Source organism: Ictidomys tridecemlineatus, chromosome 3 (assembly GCF_052094955.1).
Source record: "Ictidomys tridecemlineatus isolate mIctTri1 chromosome 3, mIctTri1.hap1, whole genome shotgun sequence".
Taxonomy (NCBI): Eukaryota; Metazoa; Chordata; class Mammalia; order Rodentia; family Sciuridae; genus Ictidomys; species Ictidomys tridecemlineatus.
The window spans coordinates 98,862,962-98,880,554 of NC_135479.1; the positions used below are offsets into that span (position 1 = coordinate 98,862,962).

Here is a 17,593-nt window from a genome sequence, read left to right on the forward strand (position 1 = left end):
GGAATGCTAGCCTGGTCCAGCCGAAGATCCAGTGGCCAAGCAGCAGACAGGTGTTACCATTGCTACTTCCTATTTCAAATTAGTGACCTGGAGGGTCTAAGGCAAAACTATAATCCTGAGTTACAGGAGGTCTAAATAAACTGAGCACTACCTGAGACTTGGTGTCCTGGAGTTTCTAGTGCACCTAAGCGGACATCAGACTCTTCCTCAAGCTAGACAGATCAACTGGACCAAATCCTCCAGAGCATAACTCTTTCAGAGCAAGAAAATAGAAAAAGAATGCCTGCAAACTAGAAACATGCTTATTATTTTGAAATGTGACATATCCAGGACTGGCTTTTCTTTAGATGAAAATTCTCACGTTGTAGCTAACTGATCAGTTTAAGTGTGGCAGAAATGTCGGCTTATCACGGGCTCCATGGATCCGAGTTGCCCATTCAATGGTTACTTGCAAACATAAAATAGCTAACATGTGCCTAGTCCGGCATTTCTAAATACAGCTAAGGCCATTAATCTTCTGACATTATTCTGATGAGGAAGTAAAGGAAAGAAGAGGAAGTGAAGTGCATGAAAGGGCCACTTCCCTGGGTCCCTAACCCTAACCCTAACCCTAACCCTAATCTAACCCATTTGGACAGGTGCCTGCCCCGAACGTTTACCCCACCAAATCACAAAGATGGACGATGTTGGTCCTGTTAAGTCTTCTGTCTCTGGCGCCTGATACACAGTAGGGGCTCAATAAATGATCCACAAACAAAACTCAACTTAAAATATTTTATCAAAGAGCAAGATGTAATGCTCCAAAAAAATCCCCATATTCAGAAAATTAGCTATTACCTTAAGAAAATAAACTACATAGCTCCTGTAGAGCTATTCATTTGAAGTTCCTGAGGGAAAAAACTGGATAGAGGAAGGATGGGCTTATTCAGAGAGGGAGCAGAGGAAGAGGGAGAGGAGGATGCCTAGTGTTGTCACTCTTCATGTGAAATTCTGAGTACTTGCTAGACTAAGAGAAAACAAGTGGTGGCGAGTAACGGCACGGGCAGTAGACCACTGTCAGGTTAAAAACTGAGTTTGGACATGCAGGCGCCACCTCTGGTACTGCCCCAGACCAGCTGCACAGGGCACGGACCTGTCACTGGCACCACCTGACTTTTCCCCATGTGTGTTCATCTGAGTGTGGTGGGTGGACCTCTCAACCATCGGCCACCTTTCTGGGATCTGTGACACGGGGCAGCGTCCTCCAGGCAGACAAGGATGACCCCATCCCTGCCAAGGACCCACACAGCTCACAAGGAAAAGGCAGGCTTGCAGACGAACCAAGAGCCATGCTGAACAATCTTTACTTCCTTTAAACAGTCTTTCCACATTAAAAAAAAAAAAAAAAAATCCTGCAGCCACACACAGCAGCTCTATATTCTCACACTATCCCCCAAGGCTTTCAGCGACCAGACCCAGACTTCAGTGAGACTTCTGAGCCCTAGGTGGACTGCAAGGATTGCCCTCTGCCAGACTGATCTGATCCCCATTCCAGAGGGAAGATGCCCTGCCTCACAAAGGACTGGGAGGAAGAAGCTCATTCCTAGGGGCAGGCGGTAACATACCTGCAGCAAGCCGGGATCCAAGGCCCTGGTCTTAGATTCCTCAGTTATTCCAAGAAACATCAGCTCCTTGCTGATGGGAAGGAAGCTCACTTAGCAGTTGGCATGCAGAGAGGAAGTGACCTGCGGAAGGACAGATGAAGATTCCCTGCTCCCTTCTCAGGTACATGAAATATGATCAACAAAAACTAGTTAAGGCTGGAAATTAGCTCATGCTGAGACCACCTGAGATACAACAGGCAAAAGCAAGCATGAGCTTCTCCGGCTTGAATATCTGACTTTCCAAATGCAGAGGCCTCTAAGGAGTCTAGAAGACTGTTCTGTTCAACAGCATAGCACTCCGGGGAGGAGGGTTAGGGTCTAAGTAAACTACTCAGTTTCCCCCTCTTGAAAGGACGTCTCATGAGTAACAGAAAATCACCCCCTATGTGCTCCCAGAAGTATTAATAAAATGACATCTTGATCTCTAAATTTACCAATAAATGGTAAAAAGATATTCTGATATTCTAAATTAATAAAATTATATTCTGATCACAAAAGTACTTTTGTGCAAGAAAACTGGAAATTGGCCATAAAGATAGGGGGGGAAAGGAGAGAAGAAAGAGAAGCTTAAGGTTCTACCAGGAGGCCTTTAAACACAGCAACTATAGTGGCACAAACACCAAGAGGAGACAAAGGCTTCCCTTAAGCCAAACACTGTCAATGCAAAATGCGGATCTCAATGACTGCATCAGATGCTCTGGAAATGATAAGGATTTAGATAAATCCGTATGTAGAGTTTAAAAACCAGTCCTCCTAAAGATTTTTCCTTCTCTTTTTTTGGAACCAGGGATTAAACCCAGAGGAGCTTAACCACTGAGCCACATTCCCCAGCCCTTTTTTATTTTTTATTTTGAGACAGGGCATCACTATGTTGCTTAACAGCCTCACTAAGTTGCTGAGGCTGGCCTTGAACCTCAACCCTCCTGCCCCAGCCTCCTGGGCCACTGGGATTGTAGGTAGGCTCCATCGCACCTGGCTGTCCTCCTAAAAAATCTTTAACTCAAGGCTTCTTAGCAAAATCTACTTAGCCATTCCTGCGTCCTTTTCAACAGAATGGACTTAAGTAAAATCTCATCTTGTGAGAATGGGCCAAGGAGGGTGTCCTGGAAAACATCCATTTACAGCACGCGGGTATCAGCCATGCACAGCCAAAGGGTGTGCATCGCACACACGAGATGCAGAACAGAGGGAGGGTGGCCAAGCAGTGAGCACAAGCCTTGCCATTGTGCCCGGTCCTGGTGGTGCAGATAACCCTCATCTGCTGGAGAAGAAATTCCAATGAACTCCCAATACAGAGACAGATTTTCTGGTTACAAAGGGAGCTTTGTTTGAATCCCCCACAAGTGACAAGGTCAATCTTGCCAATCTTGACATTTTCATGGAACTTTTCCACCAGATTTTTTTCCAAGTCCAAATCATTTCCCGAAACCTTTTTTGAAATCCAAAGAAAACACTATATAGATAAAGTCTCTGTTATATTCTTTAACAAATACCATCCATCATGTACACATGGTCTTCAGGATATTTTTCTACAAATATACTTCTAAAATCCAAAAACATAAGCTGTATGATTTAATCCACATCCTTACAAAACATGACAGAACATAGTAATAATACACTGAATTAATATTTAAAGCAGTATTCACCCGACTTTTGGGAATACAGAAACAAGTGACTTCAAAATTTATCAAGAAAATTCCATCTTTGCAGCATTTTACACAGTTGACATTCTAAATAATTAAAATAAATTTTGATGTAAACCACTCAGTGTTTACACTACCACCTAAGGGACAAAGAAGACCTTTACATCCTAAGGCAGACTTACCAAATTTTCTACAAGAGTTTATTTTGAAACATCAGATTTTTCAGACCAAGAAGCAAAAAAAACTATACTCTGAATGAAGTCAACACTTTCCAAACGTACACTTTCTTTTCTTCCTCAGCTCAATCTATAAGTACTTTAAGGAATTTAACAGAAGTTATTCAGGCATCTTTTTAACCTGATGATACGTGAACCCCAGGACACTCCTGTAATCATTTGCTCACCTCTGCAACTCTGCAACAGTGGGGACACATGCACAGATTGTTTGAGATGGAGACACAACATCCCTTACTGGAGGGTCAGGGACGGCACCTGAGGGAAGGACAGGGTGGTGACATCCACAGCAAGCCACAGAGCTATTGTAGGAAACAAGATGTGCTTGGCTTCTAAGGTCCCTCTATTTTAAGAGGTCAAGGATGTTCCTGTGGAAAATAAAACTACTGTATCCCTGTCAAGCTCCCTGGGTTGTGTACATCAAAAGGAGCGATTCCCAAACATGTTCCGGATATGTGATCCTTAGAGACTTAAACCAAAAGTTATTTTCTAGACTAAACTCCCAATTGCACTTAAAATGCTGTACATATGCCAGGTGTGGTGGCGCATACCTGTAATCTCAGCAGCTTGGGAGGCCGAGGTAGGAGGATCACAAGTTCAAAGCCAGCTTTAGCAACTTAGCAAGGCCCTAAACAACAAAGTGAAACCCTGTCTCAAAATAAAAATAAAATGGGCTGGGGATGTGGCTCGGTGGTTAAGTGCCCTTGAGTTCAATCTCTGGTACCAAAAAAAATAAATTAATCAAAAAATTTAAAAATACCTTGTGTGGGTATTTTCGCACAAGTGAAGAATCAAAGCATCCACTAGTTTCAATCCCATTTAAGCAAAAGACTTTAGGCAGATTCATATAATTAATTTGTGCCTCAATCTCCAGACCAGCAAAAGGGAAATGATGGTACTTCACACATCCTATAAAAGATGAAATCAGATGAAATAAGTACTGGAGGAAAAAAGTCAATGTTCAAATGCTAACAGTGTATGCAGAAGAAGCAGCCGCGCCATGAGCAACAAACGCTCATGGGAGTTTGCTCTCGAAACAATCCACCAACCACCTCTCGGTGAGCTTAAATCAAGTGCAGGATTTAACTTGGCTGGATCACAAAGTTTACATTAAGATCTTTTCCTCGGCCAGAAAAACTGTGTGGTCCTGCTTGTTCCACTCACAACTGGCAGAATCCAACATCCATGTAATGGTTCAAAGTCCACAGCTGTAAATGTAATGCAGACCAAACACTGCAACCAAACTCCAGCCACTGTGGCTCTTTCCAGAGTCCCACTCTAGCTCAAGATGGAGAGCAGCTAGTGACTACGCCTGGGAACGGCCCCAGCCAGGAAGTTATCCAAGCCGAAATCTCCATGGGACAACTCAGAACCCATGGGCTCCTGGAGCTGGGCAAAGAGGCAAAGACCAAGACGTAAACCCAAAGGTCTGCCCAGTCTACCCAGGAGAGTGATTGGCAGCCGAGACAGGCCCAGGCTTGCTCTGAAACACTGTCCACAGAAAATCTCTCTCTCTCTCTCTCAGAAAACACCAGGCTGGCAGAAAGCAAGACTCAAGACTGTAGTTCTTGCCTAAGGCACAACGAAATTATGCTACTTATGATTATGTAAGAATCCATTTATTTTAACTTCATTCAACAAAATACACATCAGTGCTAGAATGTTGTAATACTGTGTCATAAGCATCTTTAAAAACAAACTCATGCAAACCATTGCACTAAATTCTGTTTAGAAAAGCTGTTCTTTAACCTAGCTAGATCAATAATGGCAGAGACAAAGATGATGTCCACCCAGAAGTCAATAAATGCAAAACTTTTCCAGAGACACTGCAGAGGATCAGGCACAGATGATCAGCGTGAGGGCACCGTCAACTGACTATCTGCCTTTGGAGAGCTCACCTAGTGTCAGGCTAAACACGTTACCTGTGTGCTCTCCTTTCATTCTCAAAACCACCTTGTAAGGTTGGATAAACCATCCTCCCTTTAGAAGAAGAAACTGGATTTACAGTCAATAAGTACTTCTCCATGTTGTCACTAAAATGGATACTCTGTTAAAGGTTGAGGATTTACACATGAGTGTTGTAAACTTCAACTTGTTGCCTCCTGTAAAACTTGATGATAATAATAACATAATAAATGAATGTAAATACCACTGATAAAACCTACAAAATGCTGTTTAACCCATACAGTGCCAATCATCCTCTGATGAAAAGGGCAAAGGCTAGCAGAGTTCCAAAGGAACAGAAATCTCCAGGCATCTCTGTCATTCTGTCCTTGTCACCTGTTTGGTATCTGCCACCCTGCTATGTGGGCCTGGATTCCTGGGTCTAGGGATAGAAAGGGGCACTGCCCAGCTACCCAGAGTGATCTGGGTCTAATGACATCTCAAACAAACTTTCTCAAAGGGCCTGTCTTTGGTCAGAGATTCATCCTAACTCCATCAATCTCTGCACCTTGGAGAGGCTCTGAGAATTCAATCTGCTTATTTGCTGGTTTTAATTTAAAAATTCTTTAAACAACTTCCTGAAATAGTTTCTGAACTTCCAGGTTCCAAAGAACTGTTGCTGTTGACTCTGTTTTTTTTTGTTTTGCAATGCTGAGGATCAAAATCCAAGCAAGCACTCTGCCACTGAGCTACATCCTTAACGCTTTTCCAATTTTATTTTGAGAAGGGGTCTCACTAAGTAACCGAGTCTGGCCTCAAATTTGTGTTCCTCCTGCCTTGGCCTCCCAAGTCCCCGGGTCTCACAGGTATGCTCCCTCGTACCTTTCCTTATTTTCTTTATCCTTGTGAGCTTGGCACTGACTTTCTGGTCATTTCTCCTGGGATTTCAGAAGAGAGCAAAGGTCAGTGCAGGTCTCTAATCATTCATCTTTGACTGACAGCGTCTCCTGCTCAACTTTACAAAGACTTCAGACCACTTGCAATGCTTTTCTTTATTCTTATGACATCTACAGTCCTTATATCTCTACTTGAAATGAGACACAAATCTCTACTTATTTTTTTTTACTATTACGTCAGATGCTGGTTACTGACCGGGACTGAGCAAACAGGCCAGTACAGCCATGTTTCTGTGGGATGCCTGCAGGTAATCTCCAAGGCATGCTGACCACTCATCCCAGGACAGAGATCGCATCAAAAAAAGTCAGCAGGAGCAGCTTCTGGGTGTCACTGTCTTTCAACCATCAGCTGAAGAAGCAGGTTTTAGAATGAATAAGGTTTGTCTGTTAAATCAAGGGAGTTGGGAAAGGGCTCTATGACAGTCAGGTGACATTGTGAGCTCAGTACAGAGGGAACCCAGGCTGGCGGGAAACTCCACCCACAGCCACACTCTAGGCAAAAGCTAAACAGGTTCCACAACTTGAATTCCACACTCTCTGGCCTGGTTAAATATAAATGTTTTCCTTTAAAATTTAGTTTTATGAGTTAGGAAGGATGACAGGCTAATTAATTCTATTAAAGACTTTTGAAAGTTTACTGGTATTTGGTTAATGCACTGAGGAGTTCAGAATTTTAATGACCAAATAGAAAGCATATTTCATGATGCAGATACACTGAGCCATTATTGAACAAAATGCCACTTCTGGTAACATCCAGTCACGTCATAAAGCATGTGTGCTTAAAAAAGTGTTTTATGTCTTGTGATGTTTCAATTTTACTATACTCTGATTAAAATCAGGCCAAAAAAATTCCTGTGGAGAAGCAAGTGCTGGGTAAGTGCTATTCCTATTCGACATTTGTCTTTTACTCTGTTTTACTCTCCTACACAAAGCAGGAACTGGAGAAGTTGGCATCAGCTGCTCATTATATGTTGGGAACAAGTTCAGCTCCACGGGACACAAAAGCACATTGATGGATATTTTTATTTTAGTCTGCAAAAACTGAAGACAAGCATAGTTTGAGCTTCAAGTGGCTTCCCAAAGAAACACTCATGTTTTAATTTTTAATGGAAAAAAGAGAAACTAGAATCCTTGCAAAGTTCCTCGGCAGCCATTTTTATAAGGTACAAATAACAGCACAAAACACTATACTATCACTGAGAAGGAGGCGTGAAAACCCAGAATTCAAGGTAGAAATATGTCATTTTACAAAATATCAAAGTCACCTAATTTTCCTTCTTAGAAAACATTCTAACCCAAAAGACCCTGCTTAGACCTTAGAGCTTCTAAACAGAACAGCAGGGTTAATATTCAGTTTTGTGCAACAAACCATTTCTCTTCCTCATAGTATTCACCTTTCACGAGGGGCACATCTTAAATTCAAAAACAACTGGAATTATTATATCCTGCTGCAAATTAATATAGGTTAATCACACTTGTAGATCTTTTCCACTAATACGGCAATTATCTGTAAATTATTCTGAGTGCACATGTATTCGTGAAGGAATAATCACACACACAAAAAAGCAGCTGGGCGCGGTGCTACATGTTCGTTATCCCAGCAGCTTGGGAGGCTGAGGCAGGAGGATTACAAGTTCAAAGCCAGCCTCAGCAACTTAGAGGAGGACCTAAGCAACTTAGTGAGACCCTGTCTCAAAATTAAAAAAAAATAAAAGGGCTGGCGATGTGGCTTAGTGGTTAAACGCCCCTGGGTTCAATCTCTGATATCAAAAAAAAAAAAAAAAAAAAAGAAAGAAAGAAAAGTAAACAAAGAGGCAAAGCATCTGACTCGTGGGGTGTGCAGGTAGGAAGAAAGTCTCCTCACTTCTAAGAGGGTTGACCAGCCTTTTAGGACATTACTGGCCCTTAAAAGATAGGCAGATCAGGAATCAAGGAGAGTTCATGAACTTGAAGCAGCAGTTGAGGTGGAAGAAAGCAGCCCAAGGTCAGGAGGTCAATGGCTCTGCCCCGGCACTGACCAGAAGCCATACTGGTATTACCTGAACTTACAGGACCTCACTTTGGCATCCCATGAAAACGAAAGCTCAACAAATAGAACCAAGAACCAAATCCAAAAGGGGGATGGCATCCAATTAAAACGCTTCTGCAGAGCAAAGGAAACAACTGAGAGTGTGAAGAGTCTGCAGATCCTAGCCAGCTGCGCCTGACACGGGATTAATACCCAAAAAAGAACCCCTCCCCCCCAAAAAAAACCAATAAGCCAATCAATAAATGAGCAAAAAAACCCAAAGAGATACTCCTTGAAAGAAACACAAATGGTCAACAAATGTAAGAAGAAATGTTCAACATCTCTGGTAATCAAGGAAATGCAGATCAAAACTACACTAAGATGTCATCTCACTCCAGTCAGAATGGCAGCCATTAAGAATACAGGTCACAGTAAATGCTGGCAAGGATGTGGGGGAAAAGTACACTTGTACATGGCTGCTGGGACTGCAGATTAGGTACCATGCTGGAAAGCGGTACGGAGGTTCCTCAAAAGACTAAGAATGGAACCACCATGTGACCCACTCCTTGGTGTTTATCCAAAAGAACTAAAATCAGCATGCTCCAGTGATACAGGCACATCAATGTGTATAGCAGTGCAACCACATAGTTAAGTCATGGAACCAGCCCAGGTGCCCATCGATAGACCAATGGGTTAATCACTGTGATGCATATACACAACGGACTTTTATTCAGCCATAAAGAAGAATGAAATCATGGCATTTGCTGGTAAATGGATAGAGCTGGAGACCATCGTGCTAAGTGAAATAAGCCAGACTTGGAAAGCTGAAGGTCAAATGTCTTCTCTCCTATGTGGAAGCTAAACAAAAATAGGAAAAAAGACTAGTTGGAGGGACTCTCAGAAAAATAGAAGGGAGATCAGTGGAGCAGAGAAAAGGGATGGGAGACGGGTGGCAGAGGAAAAAGGAGTAAGAGTGGAATGAAACTGAGCAAATCATGCTCTGTACACATATGGACACACCATGGTGACGGCCACCTCCATGTGTCTCTATAAAGCACTGACTAAAAACAATAAATAGAAGGAAGATCGGTAGAGTAGAGGACCAGAACAGAAGAGTGAGGAGGGAAGGGAGAGTGGACATACTAGATGCTGATGGGGCCAGTTCTAGCTTATGCACGGGCATGTCCCAAGGAACCCCACAATGAATGTATAACTATGACGCACGAATAAAAGTATTTCTTAAAAAGAATGGCACCCTCCCTGGGAGGGGACGTGAGCAGGATCAGTAGGTGATGTCCCCATAGACACCTATTAAAGACAGCAGAATGTAAACAGTTGCCAGGCCCCAGCACCAAGGCTACAGGAGGCGAGGCAAACCCTACCACCAAGGGCCTACAGGAGGGGTCAATTACCCTAGTTACTGTACTTCTGTCCCAACTCAAGGCTCCTGAGATGCTTCCATGCCCAAACCTTGACCTTGGCCTTCTCTTTACTCCCCTGTTCATTTCAAGGGCACTACAGGAATCTGGGAGGGACCACTCATATTTGCCTGGGACTTCCACCTACTGTAGAACCCTGGGACCCCAGCCCTCACTGACTAATGCCAGCAGAGCCCCCATGTCACTGGGGGAACCAAAAAGCACATTTCTGAATAGCCCTAGGGGTCAAAACCACCACCAGTTAAACACTGCTACCTCATCTAATATCTCATTTAAACCCACAGCAAGAGAGCCACACCAGGGGCTCCAATCTGCGTCACTACTGCAGCCCTTTCTAGAGTTCTCTTCCGTTTTTCTCTGTTCATCTAGATTTCTCCCCCTCTCACTCTAGTCACTAGAACTTAGCATGCCCCCAGTGATTCCCTTATCTCCCCTGCAAAGCCCCAACCTCCTCCTCCTCCATCCTGGCTAACACAACCTCACCAGTCAACTGGGCAGAGACCTCAAGGCAAGCTGACCCCTGCCTTTCCCACCTGGTGCAAGCGAGTCCAGGTCTAAGTATCTGGAGTCCTCCCCGCGGCCCTCTACTGCAACTGCCTCCGATCTCGTCATCCTCAATCCCTCCACAGTAACCCCACTCTGCTCTCCCCAGTGCAGCCATACCAGCCTCTACCTAGCATCTACAAGGCTCCACATCAGCAATGCTGAGGTTCCTCAGCCAAGACTGGAAACTCCTCAGACACACAAAGGCCTCCCCCAGGCTCCCCAAGGGCCCTACATCCAAAACCTCCAGTAAGACCCAAACTTGCCCATTTTGGGGGGAAGTGCCCCGTGCTGGGGTGCCTCTGCACACAGGTCAGGATCCTCCCCCAGCCACCCCTGGCCCAGAAGACCTCCAGCTGCAGGACAGACGGGACCAGCTGACATACCCTGCAACCTAGGAGCCTTCAGAGGAAGAGGCTCAGAGTGCTGACCACATGGGAGGGACACACCTGATGAACAGCATCAGCCAGAACCTGAGTGGACTTTGTCCCTTCCTGCCTGTTTTCAGGCCATGTCAGCTCACACAGAAGGGCCTCCTGGTGTTAATCACTGGCAACAGTGAAGAACGGGGACCTCAACAAAGGGCACAGACCACACCGTGAACCTGGCTCTTGAGGCTGTTCTGACCTCCACCTCCACTCAACATGCCGTCACCTGCAGCCAACCTCCCCCAGGTGAGAGAGGAGCAACCCGGGCAGCCCGGCTGTGATCACCAACAGCACAGCTGAACCCAGCTCCTGGTATCACCGCAGACACTGATCACGTACTTCTGGGAGATCTTTAATTCACATTTCCTCCGGACTAGACAGTCTCCTCTGGTGGCACACTAATATTAGGGAACACCTTGAAGTCCCACCAGTAGGCAGAGCACCATGGAGTGAGCTCTGAACGTGGCGAAGGCTGTGTGGGACTGCAAGGGAACCAGCACCTCAAGGTGGATCAGACCAGCCGCTGTGCTGTCAGTCACCCCAGAGCCTGGGTGTCCTGTGACAGTCATACTTCACTCGGACACACATCACCCACTCAAACACTGCAGCAGTTCAAGTGAAAACAGAGCGAAAATGTCAAGGATGAGGGTATCTCGGTCTTTCTCCTTTAATGGAGGCTGAGAAGTTGGCGGGTTTTTTTATTAGTGCATATTAATCACAAAGAACAAGGGTTCCGCTGTGGTCAATTGGCTCACGCACAGAACACGCTATGGCCCTCGCCCTCCCCTACGCCCCTGACCCTCCTCTCCCTGATCCCATCCTCTTCTCCAGTTCAAACCAGCTGTTTACTATAAGCTACAATATTAATGAAAACTTTTCAATAAATTCATGAAGGATCTGAATTTTGCAAATGATTAAAATTAACACAGAATTTAATCAACGGTTTAAGCACAACGACGTAATTCAGGATTAACTTGTTGTGATTTGTCAGGCACTGACCTGTCCAGCTTCCTCCCCTGTTTTGTCTTGGCTCCCATCTCTTACTATTTTTCCTTTTCTGCGTAAACACCGTATGTATTGTACATGCTGAGATTACAGAAAAACATGAAGAAATTTAAAAGATTCACAATTCTATCAACCTTTATGTTCTGATAAGTTGCCTTCCCCATTATTAAAATCTAATGCAATTTAAAATCCACTCTTTGGATCTGCTATATAATCTGAAAGATGAAAATTTTATCATATTATTAATCCATTAAGCCCCAAGTTTTCGATTCTGTGAATGTGATAAATATTTAAATATTATTTCACAGTTAAAACAAGTGGTATATTTGTTTCTCAGTTTGAGTTATTACAGGTGTTCGCATCAGGGGTGATGGATAAAATGGGTTAAATAATCCTCTAAATATTTTTATTGGTTGTATAATTGTTCGTTATGTAGATATACGTGACACAAATCATCACTGTACATTTCCCGATCCTTCTAGAATCTCCTACCCTTGTTTTTTCACCCACTGGGAGTGATGCGATCCACCTGCTTCCTGACCACAAGCTCACACTGACATGCACTGCTTGACTCTCCCGGGCCACAGTGGACTGAGCGTAGGAAGTGTCCCATGAGAATACAGGGGAGCTGACCCACTCTCATGGCCTCGTGACCTCACAGCTATGGTGAAGCAGCATCACCATAGGCTGCTCCAGGGTGATGCTGGTGGCAGAACCTAACCCCATGGCCAGCTGGCTTGTGTGCATATGCTACAACCCTTGTAATTCCTCCTGAGACTCCAAGAGCCCGGCTCACTAGCAAGCTGCCTCGGCACACTCTGTTGTAAAGGCTGTCACACAAAGCTTGCAAGAAATCATAAGCACCCCATACCAAATAACTCAAATCATCACCAAACAAATGAAGGCACAGGCACACACCCTTCAAGCTTAAGGGAGTACCTTGCACTTTAATGCTTTGGTGTCTGATGGATTCAAGTTACCTTCATCATTTCCACTTGCTGCATGATTCTGTCAACTTCTCACACAAGATGCCTGAACTGGCCTCTCTCTTTCTGAGCAGGAGAATGCTAATACATTTGCCTCTCCTAGTTAAGCAAGTGATTCCCTGGGATTCGCTAAGTTGACTGTGCATATCCAACTGCTGAGCCAGACTCAAAAATATTCTTGGGTTTCTGCAAGAAGAAAACTCCTTCCTTTCCCTGCTTTTGGTGATGTAAGTACTTCCCTCGAATTCTAATTAATTTCAACATCACAGAGAAATAACAGCACTGCTAATAATTACTGAAAATATCTCAGATGGCTCTTATTTACCTGAAAAACTTGTAAGAGAAATACAAACTAAAACTTTACTCAGACAATCTTTCTTGCCCATTAAGTTGACAAAAACCTAGAGTTCTCTTGGCATTCTCTGCTGGAAAGGCTGTGGGAAGGAGGTGCTTGTCTGCTCCAGAGCCCTGCAAAATGGCACTACTGTGATGAGCAGAAATTTACAATAAATAATAAACTGTTATATGCCTTTACACTTACATCTAGCAATTCCACTTCTAGGAAACCACCCCTAAGACAAAATAATAACAATGCACAATGATGGAAGAACAAAGCAGGAACCTTGCAACAGTGAGACCAAAGATACCCTAAAGCCCAGAAAGTGGGTGGGAGGGACAGAGTTTAACCCACTTCTAAAGGCAGAGTCACACTTACATCTACTGGGAAAGAACAGCTATCCCCACACTCCACCTGGGGAACCCTCACATCTGCTAGGAAGTAACACCTGTCTCTGGCTATGTACAAAAAAGTGGAAAACCACTCAGCACTGAGCACCTGGGACACTCCCTTGAAGTCTTAAAACACTACTTCACACCAAGACACCAAGGAAGATGGCCAATTCCAGGCCAGAGGGAAGAAGTGAAAGCATGATCCTCTAGCTCCTAAAGCTCCAGACAGCAAGAACATGATCCAAGATTGCTAAGGTAAAAGTGGAGAAGGATCAATAAATATATAACTTGAATTTTCCCCCTAGGAACATTAGGTAGATGTGCATTGTTCTTTACAGAAATAGTCCAGCTAGTAAATGAGTAAGGAGCAATAAATTAGATGACATCAACATTTAATCAGATAATAAATTAGAAAGCATTAGTGCAATGAATTAACAGAGCTGACGATGATCGCCAGCCACACGACACGTGCCCTCTGGCAAGTGTTGCAGGACCAATGGCCTGTTTTCCTCAGTTAAAACTTGGAAGGGAAAACGGTGGAAATAGATAGAGAAATTCTAGCGTAGATACGTAATGATCTCTAAGATTCAGGTGAAAAAAGTAAGCAGTGGAACACGTTTATAGTGCGCTATGATTTAAGCAAACACAAGGCAAAAAGACATTTCCATAAAGAATCATAAACGAATTCTAAAACCATGCACCAAAAGAGTGGTACTTTTCTTATCTCTCAGGTGGCCAGGGAACCACAGCACAGGAGGGACATCTGACTGGAGAGCCTTGTATATTATGGATTTTTAAGGCATGTGAACCTATTATTTATATTTTAAAAAAAGAATAAAATAGGTGAAAAATGAGTAATAATGATGGGTATGATCATAATACTCTAATTTATGCAAAAAAATGTTCTTAAATACTGAAGTAGTTATAAATAAAACACTCTCTGTAAACTTGGAAATACTTAACCAAAAAGAAAAGATAAGCAAATATGGAAAATTCTTAAGCTCATAGCTTTGAGAGTGTGAAAATCATGCAACTTCATCTACTTTTCATGACAAAAAGTGAAGCAAAAAATTAAATAAAATAAAACTAAAATAATGTTCCATTGTAGCCAGACAAGCCCACAGAGGATGGAAGCGTGAGTCTACTCTTTCTTTATTTCTAAAATACAAGAGCTCCTACTGGCACGGAACCAAGACTGTCCATGTGATCAGAAGGGGCAGAGGCAACCGATGTGGAGAGACAGGAGTGAAGGGACCCTCGTGGCTGCCTGCTGGGAGTCTGTCTACCCACCAGCCACTGGAAACACGGCTTAAAACCCGTTCAAGGAACAGAGACAGAGGCTGACGGCAGGAGCCAAGGGTACACAGGATGCCTTCTGAGGCACAGGGCGTCCACAGGCCAGCCACGCCTGGCCTGCAGTGCCAAGGGAAGCACACTCACTTTTTGCTGGCCTCACACACGTCTGTGATGTTGGAGAAGAGGTGGTGTCTCTCGGTCTTCGTCATCGTATCGCTCAGTTCTTTAGAATTTTTAAACATTCGTATCAAGATCTCCAAGCTGAGTAAATACGAATGTTCAGAGGATATGACTTCAAAGATGGCCTGGTAAGAGTGAAAAAGAACTATTTTACTAATTAGTTTAACTGAGGGACAAATATAGCTTTTTGTCCTGTGGTAAGAATGGCCTGATGTCTTAAAATGCACAAAAAAGACAGCAGGTTCCAGTCCTGTCTTTCTGTAAGGTCCAAATACCCAAATCCTGAGACAGCCTCTGTGCACAGTGGGAATCAGGAGAGACTGTGCCCTGAGGCCATGCCTCTGTAGAGGCTGGAATCCGGGAGGAAGCCAGGGTGTCATAAAATCTCAGTGGGACATTAATTAACCTTGGGGTCATCCTCTCCAGCACTGCTTTCAAAGCATGCTGCTTCAGGGACAGGAAGAATTTATGGCTATCCCTTGGGATTCAGAAATCCCTTCCTCCACATCCCTCCCCTCCCTTCCCCTCAGTGTGTGCTCTTTCTCTCCCTTATTTTTTTTTTTTAATTTTTTAATTGATTTTTTAAAAATAAAAAAACTAGTCAATAACAATAGCAAATATTCCAGCACGACTGGACCTATCTTCAAAAGGTTCTTATCAGCCACAGGAATTCTTTCATACAAACTCACATAATTGAGAGTAACTCTGTTCAACAAGCCACCCACTCTTTCTACTCTCCTCACTGTCTCAAGAAGGAGCAAAGGACTCTCTGCAGAACTCTTGGTGTCAGGCACGCTCTGGTTTTCCTAATAAGTGTGGGTGATGGACATGCCAACCCCACCTGTGCATATTCACCAACACCCTGGGGAGGAATCCAGCAGCTCCTCGCAGGGTCAATCACAGAGACTCCAAGGTCCATGACACAGGGGGAGGTCCTCCTTAGAGGGATGGTGAACATCCTGCAGGCCAGAGACCAACATCCTTCCTGGCGACCTCACCACCCTCACCTCTAGCCCCCTCCCCTCAGGCCCCTGTACCAAGGAGTATGGCCTGGGGGTGGGGTGGGAGCTGGCAGCCCAGGCTGCAGTGTGCACATAGGTTCCTGGGCTAATCTTGGTGTTCACCTCCCTCTTGAGCATCCAACAAGGCCTCAGAGCCTTAGATCTTACTTGAGTGTGCTGGTGAAGCCCAGGCTGTGCTCTGGGAAATGAAGTGATGTTACTGTCTTAAGAGTAAGAACATCACTTAACCTATCTATTACATCACTACTCCATCAATACAATTATTCCCAAGAACTATAAGGCACTAAAGAAAATTCCCTTCCTGGCCAAAAACAATGGCTGGATATGGTGCTCAGAACAACTTCAGACACTATCAACAGCAAAGGATTGTGTAGTCAGATCCAACACAAAGACTGAAGCAAAAACATATAATCAACTACACAGAATAGATCACAGCAAAGGGGAAAAGCACTAGCTTAATAAAGTTAATGCAATAATTGCTAAAATATCCTGCAACCAAGTGTAACTAGCCAATTAAGTTACACCTACTAAAAATACCTATTTAGAATATGAAAGAAACCATAAAGTTAGGTTTGGGACTATTGGGGTTTTCCTGTTGCTCTGTGTGTGTGTGTGTGTGTGTGTGTGTGTGTGTGTGTGTGTGTGTATTATTTTCTCTTGTTTTGGTGGCAGTGGTGCTAGGGACTGACTGGGGTACTCTATCACTGGGCTTCATCCCCAGCCCATTTTATTTTGAGAGAGGGTCTCACCAAGTTACTGAGGCTAGCTTCCAACTTGTAATTCTGCCTCAGGCATCTGAATAGTTGGGATTATAGGCATGGCCACTTAACCAGCTGTCATTACTTTTTTAATGTCATAAATCTGAACAGACATTTTCAGATTATAATAGAAATAGATAAAGTCAAATATGTAAGATTTAAAAGACAAAGAAGGTTCTAATGGAATTAGGGCTTTGGAGAAGCTCTTCAATTTGTCTACTAGGTGAGAGAAACTCCTTATGGCACATTTAATAAGAGAGGGGGAAAGTCTATCAACAGCAAAGGATTGCGCAGTCAGATCCAAAACACATTTTGGACCCATTTGTCCATCATTAGGAAAATAGATAAAATTTTGAAAAGGTGGTATTCCCAGAGTCAAATACTACATAGTAGCCAGAATGAATGATTCAGATTAATATATATTAACAAATAATTCTCAAAAACAATGTTAAGTGTAAAACGCAAGTAACTGAAAAATATGTACAGATTTTATATCATTTATATACATTTTTCAAAATGAGTACTCATAAATGTACATGTAATGCATGATTTTAAAACACAGATTGGTTGAAAAATTATGCACTAATTCATGATAGTTGTCTCTGGGGAGACAAAGGGAATGGGGTTATCAAGAGAATGCAGGACTTCTATTTTATCAAAAGTTTTATTTTCTTTTAAGAAATATAAAGAAAATTTTTTAATGTAATACATTTGTTGATTCTCGGTGGTAGGTACACGGAAGTTCTGTACTCTGGTCCGCTTTCTTTAAGCTTAAATAGTCATTACATTGGACTTTTCTTTGGCTTTATTTTATTCCAGTGAAATAAGAAAGGACAACCT

General features: G+C 43.3%; 1 protein-coding gene across 2 annotated transcripts in view; it reads right to left on the minus strand.

Annotated features, from left to right (window-relative positions):
* Window positions 1-17,593, minus strand: part of Arhgef26 (Rho guanine nucleotide exchange factor 26) — a 93,941-nt gene that overhangs the window by 53,585 nt on the left and 22,763 nt on the right. For both annotated transcript variants that reach the window (XM_078043533.1, XM_005325690.4), the window contains exon 5: window positions 14,938-15,098. In XM_078043533.1, the coding sequence (XP_077899659.1) occupies window positions 14,938-15,098 (161 nt within the window). The remainder of the gene's footprint in view (window positions 1-14,937; window positions 15,099-17,593) is intronic.